This window comes from Solanum verrucosum, unplaced genomic scaffold (genome assembly GCF_900185275.1).
Source record: "Solanum verrucosum unplaced genomic scaffold, falcon-dt-bn FXZP01000004.1, whole genome shotgun sequence".
Classification (NCBI taxonomy): domain Eukaryota; kingdom Viridiplantae; phylum Streptophyta; class Magnoliopsida; order Solanales; family Solanaceae; genus Solanum; species Solanum verrucosum.
The window spans coordinates 144,356-167,893 of record NW_026020212.1 but is presented as its reverse complement, the minus strand read 5'-3'; the positions used below and the strand labels follow the sequence as shown (position 1 = coordinate 167,893).

At 33.9% G+C, this 23,538-nt stretch overlaps 3 protein-coding genes across 4 annotated transcripts; 1 reads left to right on the top strand and 2 right to left on the bottom strand.

Annotated features, from left to right (window-relative positions):
* The first annotated feature begins 785 nt into the window (after positions 1–785).
* LOC125830546 (probable inactive purple acid phosphatase 28) lies at positions 786–19,176 on the top strand. Of its 2 annotated transcripts, none has more exons than XM_049509731.1 (5): positions 786–975; positions 11,081–11,228; positions 14,960–15,372; positions 15,601–16,077; positions 18,983–19,176. In XM_049509731.1, exons 2-4 carry the CDS (start codon positions 11,090–11,092, stop codon positions 16,066–16,068), a joined length of 1,020 nt encoding a protein of 339 aa, XP_049365688.1. In that variant the 5' UTR covers positions 786–975; positions 11,081–11,089; the 3' UTR covers positions 16,069–16,077; positions 18,983–19,176. The 2 variants fall into 2 exon arrangements, with proteins under 2 accessions (XP_049365688.1, XP_049365687.1); XM_049509730.1 differs by lacking the exon at positions 786–975 and adding an exon at positions 10,621–10,875.
* Positions 3,934–6,122, bottom strand: LOC125830548 (G-type lectin S-receptor-like serine/threonine-protein kinase At4g03230). The gene is made up of 7 exons (XM_049509733.1): positions 5,721–6,122; positions 5,483–5,608; positions 5,203–5,399; positions 4,915–5,125; positions 4,575–4,812; positions 4,328–4,478; positions 3,934–4,245 (listed from the first exon to the last, which is right to left on the bottom strand). The coding sequence occupies exons 2-7, from the start codon at positions 5,544–5,546 to the stop codon at positions 3,934–3,936; spliced, it is 1,173 nt and encodes a 390-aa protein (XP_049365690.1). The 5' UTR covers positions 5,547–5,608; positions 5,721–6,122.
* On the bottom strand, positions 5,716–7,002 carry LOC125830577 (G-type lectin S-receptor-like serine/threonine-protein kinase At2g19130). Its single transcript, XM_049509757.1, has one exon. It carries the CDS (start codon positions 7,000–7,002, stop codon positions 5,716–5,718), a length of 1,287 nt encoding a protein of 428 aa, XP_049365714.1.
* Positions 19,177–23,538: the final 4,362 nt, after the last annotated feature.

Below are 23,538 nucleotides of genomic sequence, written 5' to 3'. Positions count from 1 at the left end.
TAACCGAGCACAAGTGTCTAGTTTCCAAAATCAAACGCAACTACAGCTGCTAACTGCTAAATAATTAAACACATTTAAGAAAAAAGAAAAAAGAAAAAACATGACAACAATTTGCATAGGAAATAATAAACAAGTCAAAAGTAGGTAGTAGGCTAAAACCAAAGATGTGTATTATCTTTATCGCCGCAATTTATACTACTCATTTTCTTATTTAATTAAGAGATAAGAGTCTGAAAAATACCTCAATTATGATTGAATTTGTTGTTGCGATACTAAACTTTCATGAGGACCTATTATCTCCCTAGACTATTTAATACCATATTTTAAACATATATATTTTCTCACGTGATAAAAAATAATGCAAAATTATAAATAGTAATGTGTTCAAATGAACACATATATACCTTTAAAATATACTATTAAATAATTTAGGGGGATAAAAAATACGGTATTAAATAATCTAGGGAGGTAATAGATTCTCATGAAAGTTTAGTATCGCAACAATAAATTCGACCAAAATTGAGGTATTTTTCAGATCTTTATCCATTTAATTAATAAAGTAACTTAAAAATATATTTTTAACCCCCCCAAACATTTATGCTTTAAATCATAAGTTTAAAAAGTGATTTTGTTTCTCTTTTCAAATTCTATATCAAGTTAAATTAAATAACATATCTTAATACAAGTTCGAACCTTGTGTCAAGTTAAATTAGATAACATAAATTGGTACGGTGTGAGTAATAGTATATGTTTATTAGTGCTTCTCCATTTGGATCCTTTGAACAAAGTATGGAATCAGCAAGACTATGGATCCACTCTTTGTTGTTCTTCATCTTCATTATTGCTTCTTTGTATGTTCTTGACACACTTGTTATCTCAAATAGACTAACTACTCATTACTAAAATATCCAGCTGAAGAAGCAGCCCCAACTGCCTCTGCGTTTCCGCTCAGATGGAACCTTCAAAATCCTCCAGGTTCTAATACAACATTTAACTTCTTTTTTGCTTTACTAGAAAATAAAATAAAAAAATTGTTGAAAAAATGTTAAAGTAAATCGAAAAACTTTAGCTGGGTTGTGGCAAAGTGGGTGTTGCAATTTTGTTCCAATTTGGTGTGTTTTAGGTTGCTGATATGCACTATGGGAATGGGATGGTGACTCGGTGTATAGATGTGTTGGTGTTTTGGAGAGTGAGTTCAATTACTGTTCTGACCTCAACATTACTCATTTCTTGAGGAAGATGATTCACATTGAAAAGCCTGACTTGATTGTATTTACTGGTAATAACTTTAACTTCCCCTTCTGTTGTTTACCTGTATTATGCCAGGTAGGATATGTGCGTCTTATTGTTCAATTTTATACAAAAAATTGAAACTGTATCAACAAGAGCAATCACAGCTTATTCATCGAGAAGCCACTCGCGGCACACTGACTAGAAATCATCTGCGAGAAGGTCTTCTGGCACAGGCTTAAGTGTCTAATTGTGCATATCTAAAGTTTAAATGTCACGTATATGTATTGCATTGACATTATTTGAAGTAAGAAACAGACTTTCCCTTTCGATTCCTTTCTGGATGTTTAGAGCAGAGGTTCTAATTCAAGATTCAGTAACTGCTTTCTGCCTTTCCAGAAATGGTACAATAGAGATTCAGAATATGCTAAATCTCAATAAATAACTCTACTTGTATTGTGTGTCAAGATTTTTTAGCTTATGTTGTCTGATGATCTATAAGAAGCTTATCCCTATTGAATTGTGTAATCGTTTCCGCTTCCATGAGCTCACCACCGAGGCAATATTTAGACAGTAGGCAGTAAAGTGTTAAATATTTTCTCTAAAACTACTACATTCAAGAGGTATGACCCTATGAGGTGTTTCGCGGAGTGCAGTTTGTGGTTTGTTGCACTAAGTACAGTTTGCTGATGGATATAAAGTTTCCTCAGAAAAATCAAAATATTTTACAGGGAGACTAATAAAGTTCAGATGGTACATGGTATGTAGTTACGGATCTGATTATTAATGTTTCTGATTCACCTGTTATCTTCCGTCCGTTTGTCTTCCATTTATTATGATTTGGCAAGAACGGTAATCACATTCAATAGCTAACTTGTGACTGATATTGGGAACCAACTAAAGGACTACTTTAGCTAATATTAAATACTCCCTCTGTCCCATTTTATGTGACATCGTTTGACTGGGCACCGTGTTTAAGAAAAAAGGGAAGACTTTTGAAACCTGTGGTCTAAATCAAATCTTAGATATTTGTGTGGGTTATAAATCATGTCATTAAGGGTAAAAGGAGAATTTTAAAGTTAAATTATTTCTAATTATAGGAAGGTGACATTCTTGCTGAGACGGACTCATAAAAGAGTGCTACATAAAATGGGACGGAGGGGTATTAAAAACTATGATCACAATTAAAGAAGCAAGAAATAACTAGTCCTTAGCTAAACTATTAGCAGCTTGTTTAGATCTTGTGTCCGCCTTTTCCTCCTCCCACAGTTCAAACGGAATATTAACTCCTTTACCATGCTTGGCATCACCCATGATATGCCAAACCAATTAGGAATTTCCATCATAAACTTGAGGTAAGATGACGATGTAGAAGAAGATGATTGACGTCTTCACTAGCCTCCTTGCACATGAAACACTAACACAAACTAACTGTTGCTTCCTGAGATTCTCTATCGTCAGAATCACCTCTCTAGATTAACCAAGTGATGAAATACACCTTCCTGGGTACCCCCGAGATCCAAATCGAGCTATATGAAAATGAAATCGCTCCCTACTCAAAATGTTGTTCATAAAAAGACTTAACAAAGAAAGTTCAATTATTCTCCAACGAACACCTCCAATCATCATGATTCATGGCTATCAAGTGAGTACATTGTTTGTGAACTCATGTGAAGCACATCTTGCAATCCTTGGAACTCAATCACATCCCAATTATGGAAATTCCTCTTGAACCTTGAAGTCCCGGAAAACCTCTCCACCTTGTATCTTCTGAATTTGTTAGATTAACTACTCCTTTTGGCATGAGACTTTGTATGTGTTCAGGAAATCATCTTTCAAAGTGTTATCCCCACACCACTTATGATGTCAAAACATAACTCTCTTCCCGTCTCCTACCCTGATTGAAACGCTGCCACTAAATTCTACCCAACCCTTTATAATATTCCTTCATCAACCAGACAACCAGACAACGGGTATGCGTAAGAAACTTAATATATATATGTACACTCAAGTTGGATCAGGTCACTGTTTGTTCAGTGTTGTCTCGTATCTGGAAAGTTCCTGGAAAAGGCATGCATGGATTTGTCTAATTACATTGGAAAGAAACACTTGAGACTTATATTAGTGATAAAAGTTTCAACAAGGTGGCTTTAAATAAGCATAGTTTGTTAAAATGATATGCACTAGTGAATCAACCGTGTCTACCTATTTTGTGCACATTCTGTTGATCGATACTTTAGACATTTGTTTTGCAGTTTTGTTCTTTAAGTGCAACTCCTTTCTTTGTTTCTTTCCTCAATGCTTTTTTCATGCATTCTTTGGACAAACTTTTCTCTCTTTTGGGGGAGGTGGTTGGGCCAATAACATATTGAATAAGAAGAAAAATTACATGGCTTATACATTTGAAGGCATCAGGAACAATCGCATTACTTGATTGCTAAGGCCTACTACATTCTAAAGCAAAATTGTATATGTTTTGAGTACAAACACTTGAAAGTTTTCCCAAGATTTCCACCTATTGTCCTATCTATTAAAGAGAAGAGGACATTTGGCCAAGTACCGACGCACAATTGTCCCTGCACACTTTTAGGACCAAAGTAGAGGTTAACAAGGATAAAAAAGTATAATATGGCTCATCTTTAAGTCCTAGCTAGTGCCACCCCTAGCCCTTTCCATACGAATTAAATGCCTTCACTATTCCTGCTAACGTCCTTCTTCAACTGTAATCGTCACCTGATTGTTGGATACAATGTATTTCTTATCAGAGGAAGAAGAAGATGTATTAGAAGTATGCGTCCTTATTACAAAAGCTGGTCTATTAGGTGTTGGAAGGTTAGTACCGTCCCCTCCCAGCATTACAATGACATCTGACATATTAGGACGATGATTTGGATCTTCTTGTACACACAAGAGTGCAACATTTATGCACTTTATTGCTTCACTTCTTTTGCATGATTCAAGTAATGACTTTTCTATTAATTGTATCTCAGCCTTTTCTGTCCACAATTTCCATGCCTGTGATAATTTTTCTAAAATCTGAGAAACAAAATTAAGAAGAAGATATAATAATTAAGTCATGGGAAGATTCTTCACTTACATAGCCCAACAAGTTTAAGGCTTCTTCTGACTGATAAAATCCTGTATTCCTTCTTCCACTGATTATCTCAAGTGCGACTACTCCGAAACTGAATACATCTGATTTGATGGAAAACAATCCATCTAGTGCATATTCAGGAGACATATAGCCGCTAGATTTCATCAGGTGAACAAAACATTTGAGTATAAGATTTTATCCAAAGCTCCTTTTGTAAGAAATTAATGACAGGAAGGAATATTATACTTACTAGGTCCCCACTACTTTCTTTGTATTTGCTTCTGTTACTTTTCCTTCTACAATCCTTGCCAAGCCAAAATCTGAAATTTTCTGGTTCATCTCCTCATCTAATAAAATGTTACTGGTTTTTAAATCTCTATGAATGATCCTTAGTCGTGAATCATGGTGAAGATAAGATAGACCCCGTGCAATGCCCAATATGATGTCATAACGTTTCTTCCAATCCAATAATTGACAAAGTGTTCCATCTTGCATCGTTACCATGACAAAGTTTGGTACGTCAATAAAATTAGATCATTATAAGAAATGTATGACTTTGAGAATAAAGAACTTAACAAAGGCTAACTCACCAAATATGAATGTATCTAAACTTTTATTCGGCATATATTCATAAAGTAATATTTGTTCCGTTGCATTGATGCAATAACCCAATAGCCTCACCAGATTTCGATGTTGAAGCTTTGCAATTAGAGTCACTTCATTCTTAAATTCATCTATGCCTTGTCCTGATTGACTGGATAATGTTTTCACTGCAATTTCTTTTTCGCCCGGAAAGATACCCTGCAATTTTTTTTCATCTCATTACTATAGGTCAATATAGCCATGCCAGTTATTCGATGTAGGAATGAAGTTTTAACCTTGTAAACAGGACCGAATCCTCCTTGTCCGAGCTTATTCGCATTTGAGAAGTTGTCTGTAGCTTCCAAAATAGTCTCCAAGTGAAAATATGGAACATCAATCGCTTCATCACTGTTTTCATTCATTAATACTTTTGCTTCTCCTTCAGCTTTGTGCCAGTGAGATTTATGTGCCCCTTGAATACCTTTACTTCTATCTGATTGAGAAAGACCTTTGAAATTAAGTTCAAAATGGTATAAAAGAAAATATCTTCCAGAGTAACATTCATTCATCAAATACCTGCTCTTTTTGTCATTCTTCTTCTATAGTAAATGTAGCTAATGCTGCCTATGAGTAGAAACATCAAAGCGGATATTGACGAAAGGATTGCTTTTAGCTTCTTCGATTTCTTAGCTTTAGTTTGAGCTGAAAGGAGAATCATTGTTGTTAAGTGCTAACGTTAATAAGGAATTCTATCGATAACATAGTACTAATATGAAATAAAGAATCAAAGTATGTTATACTATGCTATTCTAACCTTCAGGTGAGCTGCGTTTGACAAATATTGTCCTTTCTGATTCAGTTGTGCTGAGTTGTTCCAGATTGAACAGATCCCCTGTCCAGATGGAACAGGTACCGGAACCATCATAAGTATAAGCAGTGCAAGAGCAATCGTTGAAACATGCAGATCTACACTGTGAGGCTGTCCCAACTGTGATATTAGTATTTTGAGAAGCAGGTACTCTCAGAATTGAACTTATCCATAAACTATCTTTGTCTTCAGTAATTGCATTACACTGCACCTTTTGGTCTCTTACACAGCCACTGGAATAATCATTTGAATTCCATTCTGTATCTGATATTTTCTTGAAACCACTCAAACAATTGCAGGTTGCATTAGCTTCAGTACAAACTCCAAATGCCCCACATTTAGCATAAACCTCACAAATTTGTCTCGGTTGAGACCAGAATAGAGCCCATTGAAAGCTACCATTCAACCATGTTAGTTGCTTAATTTGTCCAGAGACATCCATGATGAACATTGATACGGTTGAACTATCGTAAAGGGAATATGTAAAATATGACTCATTCTCATTGTCGTTATAGCTGATATGATATATGTAGTTTGAACTCATCTCAGGCACTGAGCTGAACGTTCGGCCATCCCATGAACCACTTGCCAAATACTCTGTAGTCCTATTCCATTTTAAAGCAAATTGAGCATTCTTTGGGTCCATTTCCATAGAATACAATCCTGGTGCTGGATCACTCGAATTCTTCCATGATACCAAAACCTGTTTTCTTTGTGTACGTTTGTCATATCCAATCTTAGCACCAGGCATAAAAGTGTGTGTTGGGTGATCAAAACTTTGCCAAAGTAGTAAGGGTGTTGATGAATTTGACACATCTCTCAAAATCAAATTCCCATCATCACGAAGAAGTGCAGTAACTGAAATATCTGGATTGATGTTTCCAGCAAGTGCCGACCAAACTACGCCTTGAAATCTATCAAGAAGCACCAGGTTTCCTTGACTAATTTTCATCTCAGCAGCACCATACTCAAGTGGTTTATCCCTATTTGCTACCCAAATTACTGTTTGCGATAAAATAACGTTCTTGTACCATATGCCTAGATAATATTTAAGAGAGTTACCTGGTCTGAAAAAACCAAGCTCAAATCTCTCACCTGAAGAGACAAGAGTTTCACTAAAAGAAAGAGATTCATTCGCAGAAATGGTGTTCCTTGCGATACAGAGATTACTGTTGAGACTGAAGCATAAAAAGAGTAGCAGAAAGTAATGATTGTTCTTCATTTCCATGCTACGTAGAGAAGTTGGTTGACTACTGAAAGAATGAGAGAAAACAAGGAGTGCAAAGTGTTTACGGAAGGAGATTTTTCTTCTATGGAGTCCATGAAACTAGTCAAAACAAGTTTCTTGTTTTATTGCTAATAAATATAAGTTGATTATTCTTACTTCTAGCATACGTTGATTGTTTCAAAATAGGTGTGGAAAAAATATCTGGTCATTCATTCCACTCTGGGTGGTTGTGATTTGTGGAAATTAAGCATACAAAAAAAAACATTAATGCATAAAGTCATTTTGATAATCGGTTTTGGTTTTGGCTGGTCATGTAAATATTCAGCAAATAATAGGATGTAATTGACATGGGTAACTACACTCTCCGATTCTCAGGTGTAATTGATCTTTATTTTTAATGTTTCCCGTAGATGTAATTACTTAAGGATTTTTTTTATTCAATTGAGACTAGTTGTGTGAAGTTTCTATTTGTCTCGTAAAAATGTAGACTTTAATCTTACCTTTTGGGTTAACAAACTTTAGGTCTACTTTCTGTGAAAGAAAAAACCTCACACAATAATATTAACTCTTGGAAATATAGTATCAATATTTGGTGTCACCCTCCTTAATTTCGAAATGGTGGAAGTGAAACTCAAGGAAATATTTCTTGCTCCGTTCCTATTTATATATCACTATTTTAGATTTTACGTGCATTACGAAACTAAGTAAGTTTACTATTCTACTCTTATTTAATGTTTTCTTAAAGTTAAGTTTTCAATCAATGAACGTAAATTATATTTTTTCCACGTTTTACCCCCAACATTAAATATTTTTTCTCCAAATTATTTTCCAAGACTTAATACTCCTTCTGTTCACTTTTACTTGTCATTTATACCTAAAATATATTTTCATTTTTACTTGTCACTTTTGACATATTTCTTCCATGTTTTACCCCAACATTAAATACTCTTTCTTCAAATTATTTTTCAAGACTTAATACTATTTAACATCATTTAATATGGATAATTTGATAAAATACCTATATTAATAATTATTTTCTTAATTGGTATGTCAAGTCAAATCGTGACAAGTAAAAGTGAATGGAGAAAGTACTAAACATTATTTAACAAAAATAGTTTGCTAAAATATCTATATTAATAATTGTTTTATTAATAAGTGTGAAGTCAACAATGACGAATAACAATGAATGTCACTAAAAATGAAAAGAGGGTTTAGTTTCCAAACCAAACGCAAGTTATAGGTGTTAAAAAAAAAACGCATGACAACCATTTCCATTGAAAATAATAAACAAGTTAAAGTAGGTAGCTATCCTCTGTCACCATTTATACGAGTCACTTTCCTATTTTCCTATTTAATAAGTAACTATAGAAAACTTCCATTGGAAATGATATAATAATTATAAATATATAACTTAGTTAAAAATGAAGATAAGTATCAAAAAAAGTTAGCTAAGATGAATTTATTATCCCCATTAACAATTTATAGATTCACTTTCCTATTTATTCAATCTCAATAATTTTAAGAGTTTATTCTTTATCCACATAAATATTTATACTTTAAATTACAAGTTCAAAAAGTGTTCACTCTATTAAATTATGTGTTAAATCAAATTACTAAACAGTTATAAATTGGTACTAGGTGAGTTGTAATTTATGTTTGTTATTGCTTGTCCATTTAGATCCTAAAACTACTAAACATATTAATACCTAAAAAAAAATAGGATCTAGGTGGAATTTTTACTTATGATTTTTGAGGACTTACAGTATTTGTAAAATGTTTTTTGACTATAATTTTTACCAATATGTTAATTTTTCAAAGTTTGCTGCAAGAATTTGATTGGTTTAAAATTAATGACGTTACTAATTTTTTAGAAAAAAATTGATGTCGCTATTATTGAATTTTTCAAACAGACCCTTAGGGGTGAGCGTTTGGTATTCAGTTTGAGATTTTTAAATTTCGAGTTTGGTAATTCGGTAATTGAAAGTTAAAAGTAGATATTAAATACCAAAATTTTGAATTTCGGTTTGGTAATTCAATAATCGGTAAATTAAACTTTGATTTGGTACGGTATTCGGTAATAATGTATTGAAATTATTGCCGATTGTATTACAAAGTTAATACTATTTCTCCAATCATTTCTATTTTTTTTTATGTGGAGGCACGATCTAATAGAAAATCAATAAGTAAAAAGATATCAAGAAAAACAAATTGATACAACTAAAAACATATGTATTTGGATTGCTTATGCTAATTCTTTAACTTTCTCTTTAGACTTTTATTAATGAGTGATGAACATGTGATATATGACCTTCATTAAGTAAATAATTCGATTTTTGGGAAATATCAATTACCAAATGGTACTAATATCTCATACTAAACCCAAATCCGAATATCATAATTCTAAAATTTTATTCTCAAATTTCATACCAAATATCGAATTATCGACTACTAAATTATCAAAAAATTTAATTCAATTCAATAATTTAGTTTTCGATATATTATATCCACCTAATATGGACCAAAGAAAGTACTCTTTAACATTATTTTTCTACGAAAAATAAATTTCAAATTAACTTTTTGTAAAAATTAGTTTGAGAAATAAATGGGCTAAAACGCAAATTATCGAAATGACAATCCTGTTTGCAAGAAAATGTATAACCGAACACAAGTGTCTAGTTTCCAAAATGAAACGCAACTACAGCTGCTAACTGCTAAATGGTTAAACGCATTTAAGAAAGGCATAATACATATATTGGACCCTAAACTTGGCTTCAAATTTTAACTTTGACCTCCAACTTTCATAGTGCACAAATAGGCACTTTAACTTGTATAAAATAGAACAAATAGACACACATGTCCTACATGGCGTCCTACATGGCATCCTACATGTCATTTTTTGTCCTACGTGGTGTCCTACGTGTATTGTGCCATGTAGGACTCGTGTGTTTACTTGTTCTACTTTATACAAGTTAAAGTGCCTATTTGTGCACTATGAAAGTTGGAGGTCAAAGTTAAAATTTGAAGCCAAGTTTAGGGTCCAATATATGTATTATGCCTTTAAGAAAAATAGAAAAAACATGACAACAATTTGCATTGGAAATAATAAACAAGTCAAAAGTAGGTAGTAGGCTTAGTAAAACTAAAGATGTGTATTATCTCAATCAACTCAATTTATACGACTTACTTTCCTATTTAATTAATAAAGCTAACTTAAAATTTTAGTTTTTATCCCCCAACAAACATTTATGCTTTAAATCATAAGTTTAAAAAGTATTTTTGTTCCTTTTTTTTGAACTCTATATCAAGTCAAATTAAATACTCGCTCCGTTTAAAAAGAAATGACCTCCTTTTCTTTTTAGTCTGTTTAAAAAAGAATGACCTCTTTCCTCTTTTGCTAACATTTTATTTTCAGTTTTTCACGTAGCATGTCTAAGGCCACAAAATTAAAAGGAAATTTTGTATATTTGATATAACTTTAATTTAGGATCACAGAATTTAAAATTTTTCTTTATTTTTTTAAATTTCGTGTCAAGTCAAACTAGACCATTTTTGTAAAACGAAGAGAGTAACATATATTAGTACATGTTCACCTTTGTGTCAAGTTAAATTAGTTGACTTAAATTGGTACAGTCTGAGTAGTAGTATATGTTTGTTATTGCTTCTCTATTTGGATCCTTTGAACAAAGTATGGAATCAGCAAGACTATGGATCCACTCTTTGTTGTTCTTTATCTTCATTATTGCTTCTTTGTATGTTCTTGACACACTTGTTATCTCAAATAGACTAACTACTCATTACCAAAATATCCAGCTGAAGAAGCAGCCCCAACTGCCTCTGCGTTTCCGCTCAGATGGAACCTTCAAAATCCTTCAGGTTCTATTACAAAAATTAACTTCTTTTTTGCTTTACTAGAAAATAAAATAAAAAAATTGTTGGAAAAATGTTAAAGTAAATCGAAAAACTTTAACTGGGTTGTATGGAAAATGTTTGAACAAGTTGAGCAAAATCAGCTTATCTTTCTTGTAGATTTTGTGGCAAAGTGGGTGTTGTAATTTTGTTCCAATTTGGTGTGTTTCAGGTTGCGGATATGCACTATGGGAATGGGATGGTGACTCGGTGTAGAGATGTGTTGGAGAGTGAGTTCAATTACTGTTCTGACCTCAACACTACTCATTTCTTGAGGAAGATGATTCACATTGAAAGGCCTGACTTGATTGTATTTACTGGTAATAACTTTAACTTCCCCTTCTGTTGTTTACCTGTATTATGCCAGGTAGGATATGTGCGTCTTATTGTTCAATTTTATACAAAAAATTGAAACTGTATCAACAAGAGCAATCACAGCTTATTCATCGAGAAGCCACTCGCGGCACACTGACTAGAAATCATCTGCGAGAAGGTCTTCTGGCACAGGCTTAAGTGTCTAATTGTGCATATCTAAAGTTTAAATGTCACGTATATGTATTGCCTTGACATTATTTGAAGTAAGAAACAGACTTTCCTTTTCTCTTCCTTTCTGGATGTTTAGAGCAGAGTTTCTAATTCAAGATTCGGTAACTGCTTTCTGCCTTTCCAGAAATGGTATAATAGATATTCAGAATATGCTAAATCTTAATAAATAACTGTACTTTTATTGTGTGTCAAGATTTGTTAGAGTATGTTGTCTGATGATCTATAAAAAGCCTATCTCAATTGAATTGTGTAATCGCTTCCACTTCCATGAGCTCACCACAGAGGCAATATTTAGACATTAGGCAGGAAAGTGTTAGGTTTTTTTTGCCTAAAGCTACTACATTCAAGAGGTATGAGGTGTTTCGCGGAGTACAGTTTGTGGTTTGTTGTACTAACTACAGTTTGTTGATGGATATAAAGTTCACTCAGAAAAATCAAAATATTTTACAGGGAGACTAATAAAGTTCAGATGGTACAGGGTATGTAGTTACAGATCTGATTATTAGTGTTTCTGATTCACCTGTTATTTTCTGTCCGTTTGTCTTCCATTGATTATGATTTGGCAAGATTGGTAATTACATTCAATAGCTAACTTGTGACTGATAATGGGAACTAACTAAAGGACTACTTTAGCTAATATTAGATACTCCTTCCGTCTCATTATGTGACATTGTTTGACTGGGCACCGTGTTTAAGAAAAAAGGAAAGACTTTTGGAACTTGTGGTCTAAAACAATCCTTAGATATTTGTGTGGGTTATGAATCATGTCATTAAGGGTAAAAGGGGAATTTTAAAGTTAAATTATTTCTAATTATAGTAAGGTGACATTCTTGCTGAGACAGACTAATAAAAGAGTGCCACATAAAATGGGACGGAGTGGTATTAAAAACTGTGATCACAATTAAAGAAGCAAGAAATAACTAGTCCTTAGCTAAATTATTAGCAGCTTGTTTAGATCTTGTATAAGCCTTTTCCTCCTTCCACAATTCTAACGGAATATTAACTCCTTTACCATACTTGGCATCACCCATGATATGCCAAACCAATTAAGAATTTCCATCATAAACTTGAGGTAAGATGACGATGTAGAAGAAGATGATTGACATCTTCACTCACCTCCTTGCACATGAAACACTAACACAAACTAACTGTTGCTTCCTGAGATTCTCTATTGTCAGAATCACCTCTCTAGATGCTAACCAAGTGATGAGATACACCTTCCTCGGTACCTTTGAGATCCAAATCGAGCTCTATGAAAATGAAATTGCTCCCTACTCAAAATTTTGTTCATAAAAAGACTTAACAAAGAAAGCTCAATTATTCTCCAACGAACACCTCCAATCATCATGATTCATATCATGGCTATCAAGTGAGTACATTGTTTGTGAACTCATGTGAAGCAAATCTTGCAATCCTTGGAACTCAATCACATCCCAATTATGGAAATTCCTCTTGAACCTTGAAGTCCCGGAAAACCTCTCCACCTTGTATCTTCTGAATTTGTTGGATTAACTACTCCTTTTGGCATGAGACTTTGTATGTGTTCAGGAAATCATCTTTCAAAGTGTTATCCCCACACCACTTTTTTTTTTTGAAATAGGTAACTTTGTATTCACACAAAAGACCTCATCAAAATCGATGAGGTGGGATTTACAAACCCCCAAGGGGTGCCATCATACTCAAATCCAAAAAGACAAAACTAACTTTACAATTGGCTTTTAAACTCCACAAGGCTATCTACTTCCCCCACTAAATTTTGCTTACACCAAAAATACAAAAGACTAAGGCATTTCATCTTGATCTCCTCTGGGCTGCTAACCTTTCCTTCAAAACATCTCCCATTCCTTTCCTTCCATAGTGTCCACCATATGCAAGCAGGGATATTTTTATCCCCACACCACTTATGATGCCAAAACATAACTCTCTTCCCGTCTCCCACCCTGATTGAAACGCTGCCACTAAATTCTACCCAACCCTTTATAATATTCCTTCATCAACCACAACCGTAGGACATATTGACATTTTTAGATTTCCACCCCTCTTCAAAAGCTTGTTCCTCCGCTCCGAATCTCCATAGCCATTTTCCCAACAATACCTTATCTCCAAACCTCCCCAACACTTGGAATATGTCACAATCTCCCAACCGATTAGGTGAAACTAGGACATGAAATATGTGTAAATGCTTGATAAAGTGCGGTTAATAAGCACTTCCGTCTCACCTTTGGAGAAGTGCCATTAGCCTTCTCTCAACTCCCTAATGAATCAGGTTCCATATGTTTTGATCCTTATTTGAAGCACCCCGTGGTAGACCAAGTTAGGTAGTGCAAAAAGCTCCTACCCTACAATTCAAAACTTAAGCAAGCCTATCAATGCTATCCACCTCTCTAACAGGTATAATTTCACACTTTGTAATATTAATCTTTGAAACCAGACATTACCTGGGACCAAGTTTACATTTGACCAAGTATTCCAATTAGATCACATCTCAATGACAAAATACCAAATTTTCATCCACGAACACTAAATGAGAGATCGATATGGTACCATTTTCGCCAGGTGCTGCATTGAAACCTTAAGCTATCCACCGATCACGGCTCTATCCATCATCCTACTCAATTCTTCCATCACTCAAATGGAAATCATAGATGATAGAGCATCCTTGTGTCTCAATTCCCTCGCACTACTAAAAAAAAACCACATGGATTGCCATTCACCAGAATCGAATAATGGAATCAAGAAATTCCAATTCACATGATCATATGGCTTTTCAAGGTCTAGCTTGCACGGAACACTGAAGCACCTTTCTTTCTATTAGAATCTACCACTAAATGTGCCAGCAAAATTGCATCCAGAATCTGCCTTTCCTCCACAAAGCATTTTGTGAAGAAGACAGAGTCTCGTGTAGGACCTTCCAATATGTAGGGGAAAACACCTTAGAAATGATCTTATGAATGCTTCTTACTAGACTAATAGGTCTATACTACTTGATACTTGTAGTCCCCTCCAGCTTTGGGATAATGACAATGAACATTACATCAACTCTTTTCAAACTCTCATCTAGTAATAGGCCCAAATGTGTATTTTGTTTTCGTATCAATAAAAGTCTAAATTTCTTTAAAAAAAATAAAATTCAAACTCTCATCTACTCTAAAACTCCACATTAGTCTCCATCGCATGACCTTTGACTGAATTTCAACATTGTTGGTCCAGTCACAGTGCAGTGAAACAGATGATTAGGCTTATGTAACTTCAGCTTGATGAGTTGTATTCATCTTCTTATCTTGCTTTTCATTACTTATTTTACACTTGTTTATGTACTTCCCTGAACTTTTACTTTTCCCATATCTCCAACTGCAATTTCATTGTCCTTGTTCTTCCACATATGTGTTGCTTGTACAACATACAAATGTTACAGTTGCTAATTGGTAGTGATTGCATATCATTTACTTTATCGTTGCCTGTTCTTCTGTACTATCTGTAAAACTCACTTGACTTTGTTCTATAGGAGATAACATATTTGGATCAAGTGCTACTGATGCTGCAGAATCTTTGTTTGAAGTTTTTGCTCCTGCTATAGAATCCGGAATTCCATGGGCAGCTGTTTTGGGGAACCATGATCAAGAATCTACTATGAATCGTGAAGAACTTATGTCTTTCATCTCCCTGATGGATTATTCCGTTTCACAAGCATTTCCAATGGATCCAATGGAACAGCAACCAATGACAAATATTGATGGATTTGGCAACTACAATCTTGAAGTGCGGGGTGCACCTGGCTCATACTTAAGTAACAGCAGCATTCTTAACCTATATTTTCTAGATAGTGGAGATAGAGCTATTGTTGATGGAGTCCGGACTTATAACTGGATCAGGGAATCTCAACTAAGTTGGCTTCGTGGTCTTTCTAAAAGATTTCAGGTATTGTTATGACTGACATTAGAAGGAAACATATAAACTCTCTCTCTCTCTTTCTCCCTCTCTCCTTCCTATGCACGTGACTCGGTGATTCCCTGTTGAGCATTCTATTACAAATCTTCCATTTATTAGAACTATTGGTTCTGTGTTTCCATTAATTGTTTCTGCTCTGATGAGTGGGTTTAGCCTATTCAGAGTTTATTAACATTTTGCAGGTCAATACAATCACAGGGACAATGGAAGCTTACTGATCAATCAGTGGAGATTCCTCCGTTCCCCGTGATGAATCCTGCACTAGCATTTTTCCACATCCCAATTCCAGAAATCCGTCAAGGTCCTATTAAAAATATTGTTGGCACGTACCGGGAATATGTGGCATGTTCATTGGTGAACTCCGGAGTCTTGAAGACCTTTATCTCTATGGGGGATGTTAAAGCTTTTTTTATAGGTCATGATCATAATAATGATTATTGTGGGAATCTAGAAGGTATGTGGTTTTGCTATGGTGGAGGCTTTGGATATCATGGTTATGGTGTAGCTGGTTGGCCTAGAAGAGCAAGGGTAATACAGGCAGAACTTGGGAAGGGAAAGGAAGTCTGGATGGGTGTGGAGAAGATCAGGACATGGAAACGACTAGATGATGGTGTATTGACCAAGTTTGATGAGCAAGTCTTGTGGGACATTCATTCATCAAGATGAAAGTATCAGGTACAGACTGTTCATTCTATATGGTTATATATATCTATGTTGCTCGGACTCTTCAAAAATGTCAATGGGTGCGTGTTGGATTCTCCAAAAGTAGTATATTTTAGGAGAATCCGACACGGGTGCGGCATCGAAAGTGAAGAGTCCGAGCAACTATCCATATATATATTTTTTTAACTTTTTATATTAATGGGAAATGCGTAAGTACTCCCTAGCCTATGCCCAAAATCTCTGAGACACACCTAATCTTTACTAAGGTCCTATTACCTCCCTGAACTTATTTTTTAATTAATTTTCTACCCCTTTTCGGCCTACTTGGCACTATCTTTCAAAAAATTGTCAACACGCGTTGGGCCCACAAGATAGTGCCACGTAGGCCGAAAAGGGGTAGAAAATTATATATAAAATAAGTTCGGGGGGGGGGGGGGGGTAATAGGACCTTAGTAAAGGTTAGGTGTGTCTCAGAGATTTTGGGCATAGGCTGGGGGGGGGGGGGGGGGGTATGCATTTTCCCTATATTAATTGCCTTGTTTATATAGCCTATTTGGTCAAACTTCTAAAATCAACTTATTTTAAAAAGTGTTTTTTATCGTAAGTGTTTTTAGTGAGAAACAATTTATATTTGGCTAATTAGCTCGAAAGATACTTTTGAGCAGTAATTAGTGTTTGATCAAAGCTTTTTCAAAGGTGCGTAAGTGTATCAAACCCCTTTCAGCCCAACTTATTTCAGTCGAAATTACTCACCCATTTAATAACACAGTCCATTTTGATCCCCCGAATTCATTCAAACACCCCTAGTTCAACTTAACTCGGGGTTCTCTACATGGAACATAGATATATAATGAAAAAACATAAAAACTTTAAGAGAAAATGACCAAAATAGTCCTTAATGTATAGGGATTACTTTATTTTGATCCTTAATATATTCCACGTGATCTATATGGTCCTTCATGTATTATAAAGAGTATTTAATTTGGTCTTTTGCCCTAAATATAACAGATCTCGGTTAAATTTAACAGCGGTCCCACTAAAAAAACCCAAACTTTCCCTTTCTCTTTCATCAGTGGCGTGAAAAGCTTGACCCAATTTCCCCCTTCTCCCTCTCTCTTCTCTGACGACCACATTGTTCTAGGCCACCGATGCTCGTCCACCAACCAGTCGCTGCTCTCCACTTTTGTCCCTCCTCCACAGTTTTAACCCTAATTCAAAGTTATGATTTCTAAAAAAATAATTTTATTGTTAAGTTAGAAAATTAGTTTATTTTCTTTCACTCTTAATATTATTATAAGATTTAATCCTATTGTTAGATTTGTTAATGTCCATAGTGAGGGTCAATGGTATATATATGATGGTCACAATTTTTTTAAAACAGATCATGTGTTTGAGACAACATTTTTCAGCATTAAAATTTGCCATATGATGCTGATGAAGTATCAACTGTGCAAATTTTATGTTGGAGGCATTTGTAAAAATCAATTGACATAAGATGAACTTGATCCTTGAATGTTTATCAAAAGCAAAATTCAACTATCTAAACCACACTTTTGAGAAGTAATATTTTTAAAAGTGGAAGAGGAAAGTTCCTTCTATGGCTGAGGCAAAAACACCCACAGGCTCTTCAAAACAGAGCTTTTGATGGGAGGACCAGAAAATGAAGGAGAAAGGGAAATATTTTGGGTGGTTTTATTTTTCAGTGGGGCCCAACGTTAAATTTAACTGATGGCTATGTTATATTTAGGGCAAAGGATCAAATTGAGTACTTTTTATAATACACTAAGACCATGTGGAATATATTAAGGATCAAAATAAAGTCATCCCTATACATTAAGGATCATTTTCTCAAAACTTTAACACATTAAATTCTGAACATATAAGTTTGAACTATGATTAGCTCAATGCTAAGAATCTTGAAGGTTGAAAAATTATTAAAGTTAAATCCTAGACTTGCCTCTATTTTTGGGAATAGGAAAAGTTGTCTAATTCACATTTTAAATATTACTCTCTCCATTCCAAAATACTTATCAAAATTTTCTTTTTGGAAAGTCAAATGATATGAACTTTGACCCACATTTTAAGATGTATTTTTTCATCATATTGATATGGGAATAATTGCAATTTATAGTACTTTTCCTATCATTTTTGAATATCTAAATTTTAATTATAAAATATCAAATTAATCTAATCTAATTTAGTTATGAAAATTAGACAAATTGACTCTCGAGAGGTGAAATGTGACAAATGTTTTGGAACGGAGAGTATTAATTAGTTAGTTAAAAGAAAAGAAACCTTGACGAATTGGTTCACAAACCTGTTGAGACAACCTATATCTACCTATCTTGATTCATAAGATGGTCATCCAGCAAACAGTTATTACCATTGAGTCGAATCTAGTCATACATAATTTGTTGGCTTGTTGTATGGCGGAAGTCACTAGCTAACAACCTTAGCTAGAGTTGTCTTTCTTATTTAATTTCTTGTGTTTGGAACGTAAGCAAAAAAATATTGCCCTAAAAGCATTTGTATATAATCTAGACAAAATACTATGGAAGGCGGGGTGGGGTGGTTGGGATGGGGGCCACAAGGCTGCGGGTAAAGATGAGATGTGTAATTCTCTCCGTCCCCTATGTAATTCAGTTCGCTTGAAATCACATGAATCTCGGCTTCATTCTTAAAACCATTATGGTTTCAATCAAATTAACATTTTTTTTTCTGGAGAAACTAATGTGATTCGATGTTTTTCACACCATTCATTCTTGATGGTTACTGATTAATGAGTATGAGTATGTTGTGGTTGTTTCTTTTCATGGCTGTATCTCGAATTAGATTTTTTCGCGATACTTCCTGATTTTCTCCATTGCTTGAAGGGATTTACGAAGCACTTACCTCCCTCTATTGTTTTCATTTTCAGGATCTACTCGATATATTCGATATGGTCGATGTACATTATTTGCAGTTTTATGAGCTGGTTCATGATTTGGTTGATGTTTCCACGTAAAACTGTTGCAGTTTGAGGGTGATTTGTTTCACTTCTGTGAAGAGTGTGTGTTGTAAACTTGTAATGTCCAAACCTTGCAAGAGTAGGCTAGAAATTTGTAATATCATATATAGTAGTTGTTAACAAATAATTAGCACCAATTGTTACCTACCTGTTGTCGACCTTCAGTACTTTCATTACTACTTTTTCTAGTCTGTTTGTCTTAAGCCGAGGGAATATCAGAAACAGTCTTCTTTACCTCACCTCTGAGTGAGGTAGAGAGGTATTTTACCTTCCCCAGATCTCACTCTGTGGAAATTCAATACACTGGGTATGTTGTTGTTAGATATTTGATTAACTAGCATGATGAATGCAGCCAAAACCAGATCATGAAATAGTTTCAAGATTTTTGTCCCAAATAGCAATTTTGTAATAAGGCTTTAAAGAATACCAGCAATTCAGATCTTCCTTTCTTGCAAAGACAGCAGCGAAAATAAGCATTTCAACAACGATAAGTCGATAACCATTTCTTTCGGCAGACTGCAGATGGAAGAAGATTATCTGTGCAGGATGCTAAGGCACCCAGTTAAACTCTGCAATTTACAATACCTTAAGCAACATGAATCTGTTTCATAACCATCACTATTTGCAGTCCTGTCCATTAAAAACAAAAAAATCACACCACTTTCTTTTTAGTTCAGATTTTCAAAATCAAATATTCATAAGATAGAATAAAGTTAGTTAACACTGAGATGCCAATTTGTATCACATGTGAAGTAAATGATAATATGACATTAGTCTTCCAACATCATTTCAAATATACTGGTTCAATTACAGGAATTGACAAGATAACTCCACAAAATGATAGATTTATTGTTTGCTCAAAGTTAACTAATTTACTCTAAGCAAAGGGTGAAACACTATGGTTGATGAACCAAACCATAAACAGCACCTGAAAACATTATACGCTGCCTACATATCGACTTCCCAAGGAAAACAAGCCATCGGTGTAAAGTACAGACCATCTCCATCGTCGTGAAGTTAGATTATCTATTTTCTTAAAGCACTTCTTCTCCACATCATACCACTCAAGACTTTCAAATTTAACATCCATAAGAATCTTCCCTTCCTTACAATCCAGAGGAGTGATAAAATCGAAGCCAAAGTCAAACATGCTCAGATCAATAATGTGCTCCTTAGCCCATATATGATTCTTTGAATCTTTCAACACCCAAATATCCATGGAAGATACGTCCTCGGGTGAATCAACCAAACACAACAACCCCTTCAACTCCACCAAAAAACGAACTCCAGCAGGATCAAAAGACCTTCTGGTAACACCACTGTACTAAACTCCTCTTTTCCCAAATCGAACGACACAATTGCATCAATCTTTGTGTTATCATACTTGTCATTGTATCCAATCCAATAACAACTATTTTCAATCAAAATTCCCCACAAACGAAGATAACACGGGCATTTCGAACTAACAATCCACCAATAACAATCTTTCAAACAACAACCATCAGTTCACCTCAAAACCTCACACCCAATTTCATAATTAATACAACGAGCATTGACCAAAACATACTCATTCCTCTCCTTTATATACCCAAAAGCACTACCATCTTTAACATCACAAAAATGAGATTTAGGTAATTTAACTAATTCTTGAGTACTAGGGTTACATACATAAAACCCTTGGGTACTAACAAAGCAAATCAACTCCGATTTAGATGGCAACATATTGACATAACCATCCAAAGTAAATGTGAAGTCAAAGTTATGATTCCCTTCAAAATCAATTGATGACAGAGTTAGTTTAGTAGTAGAGGTACCGTAGATTATGCAACGACGGTAGGATTTTTCTAGGAGCAATAGCAAGTTGGGTTTATGAGATGAATTTTTTCTGTGTAGGGATTTGAAAAATGGGTCATCAATTATGATTCTCCATTGTTTGCAAACAGACCTTAATATGCACAATGACTTTGTGGTAGCCTTGAGAAGATCTCCATGATAACATCATTTGACAGTGTTGTCCTCTCTGCTATGGAGGATGGTGAAGCGGCTCTTGATTTTGAGGATTTTAAGGTTTTCCTCTTCATCTTCTTCTTCTTTCTCTCTGGTATTCTGGGGATGGAGGGAAAAGAGAGAAGCAAAGAGTGTTCTATGTTGTATTTTGGTCGTGTAATTTTTATTTTTTTTAAAAAAAGCCCTTCAAAATGTGTTCGGTAACTTACACAAATCCAACTAATATAATACTATTATAAAGTAGGCATAATATATAAATATGACCCTTAACTTGGCTTCAACGGACAATTATACCCTCCAACTTTGAGTGTGCACTAGAAGACATTTAAACTTATATAAAATTGAACAAGTAGACACATGTGTCCTACATGGCATAATACATGTAGGACACTACGTAGGATACAAATTTTTCATGTAGGGTGTCATGTAGGATGAATGTGTCTATTTGTTCAATTTTATATAAATTTAATGTCTACTTGTGCACACCCAAAGTTAAATGTCATAGTTGTCCGTTGACGCCAAGTTAAGAAGCATGTTTATGTATTATGCTTATAAAGTATTATGAAACTTGTCAAAATTTGGACTTCAAATACATATATTTGACACGTTCAGACAAATGTATCTCGAATACATGAAGTCAAAATTAAGTGTAATTTGCATGTATCTGATCTCTCGTTCGTTACTTTCTTCTCTTGCTCGCCAATTTCCTCTTTCCATTTATCTAGTGTGATTCACATAGATACATAGACTATCTCGCCAACCTCACTCCTATCTCACTAGTCTCTCGATCTCTATTTTAGTGTATCTTGTAGCAAAAATACACGTATCTAGTTGTATCTGACTTGAAATCTAATATGAAATTATTAACTAGTGAGATAAAAAGTAGGGTTGTATAAAACCAAACCGAAAATCGAACCAAACCGCAAATCGAGTCAAACCGGAAAAAAACCCGACTAGTGGTTTGGTAGTGGAAAAAAAAAACCCGACTATATTTGGGTTGGTTTGGTTTTAACTAAACAAAATCAACCCGAGATCAAACCAACCCGACATTATATATGTAATTTAAAAATTTTATTTTATATATAAAACTATTTACTTTGATATAATTTTAAAATATTTCTTATACTATTTCATAGTTTTGATCTTTTAATATATTATTTCAAGTTTAAATCTTATAATTCGGAATGGTCCAATAAAGATTGTAGTTCATAGATGTTAATAATTATAATAAAACTTAAATCAAAATCAAATTAATACTAATGCAAAAACAAAATCAATTCAACACTAAGAATGACAATAATAATGAATATTTGTTCTTTAGTTTTACATTGGTTTAGATAATTAAAATACATAATCTAATTTTAATTTTCCTTAAATATTCAGTAATGTAACTAATACTTATTAAAATTATTTTAGCATGATTTAGTACTTTTAAATTATGATCATTTTCATTATGACTTTGCAATATTTATTTTATATGATGATTTCATTATTATTTTTTATTAAATATTTTAATGTCATCAGTACTCATCTCATATTTTGTGTTATTTTCTTAAGAAACACCTTAGATAATTGTATTTTGGTTGGACTAAAGAAATATTTGAATGGTAATTATATGTTTGTATGCAAACTTTACTGAAAAATCCAAAAATCTGGAAAAAAAATCCGAGGTTTATTAGTTTGGTTTGATTTATAAATTTGACACAATGGTTTGGTTTGGTATTTGAAAAATCTGAACCAACCCGAGGTTGAAAAACCCAAAAAAATCCGAATTTTATTAGTTTGGTTTGGTTTATAAATTTAAAAAATTTACACAAATGATTTTGTTTGATATTTGAAAAATCCGAACCAACTCGATCTTATACACCTCTAATAAAAAGTAATTATTTCAAAGTACAAGGAGAATTAGCAAATATTTTATCTAAGCTAGTTAGCTTTTTTTTATTGTTGTGTTATTGGTTCTTAACGATTTGAGGTTTTTTCTTAACGGGTTAACCGATAACCCAATAGTAAATCAATAAATTATATTTATACCATTCGTATATAAAGTCCTTGACTTAGGATTTAGTTTCATATTTTTGTTCTTGGTAATCTCAAATTTTCAATTATTCTACAATGCGTTAATGTTGTTTTTGAGCAAAACACAATATATCAACGCATATGCATGATTTATTTGATTTGTCACCATGTTTCTAAGTGATTTTCAATCATTTTTTTGTGTCAAATCTTAAAGGTTAAATCGATAACAATCAATAACCAATAAACTGATAAATCAATATTTTAATGGTTCTTAATAGTTAACATATTTATAAATCGATAACCAATAAGTCGAATCGATAAACCTCAAAACTGAACCAAGCCAACCAATACGTAGCCCTAACGGAGAAAGAGTAGTTTTCATCATTTTTTTCCCCCTCTTCGTGCTTTCCCTTCTCATCCACTCTTTTCTTGCATTTTAG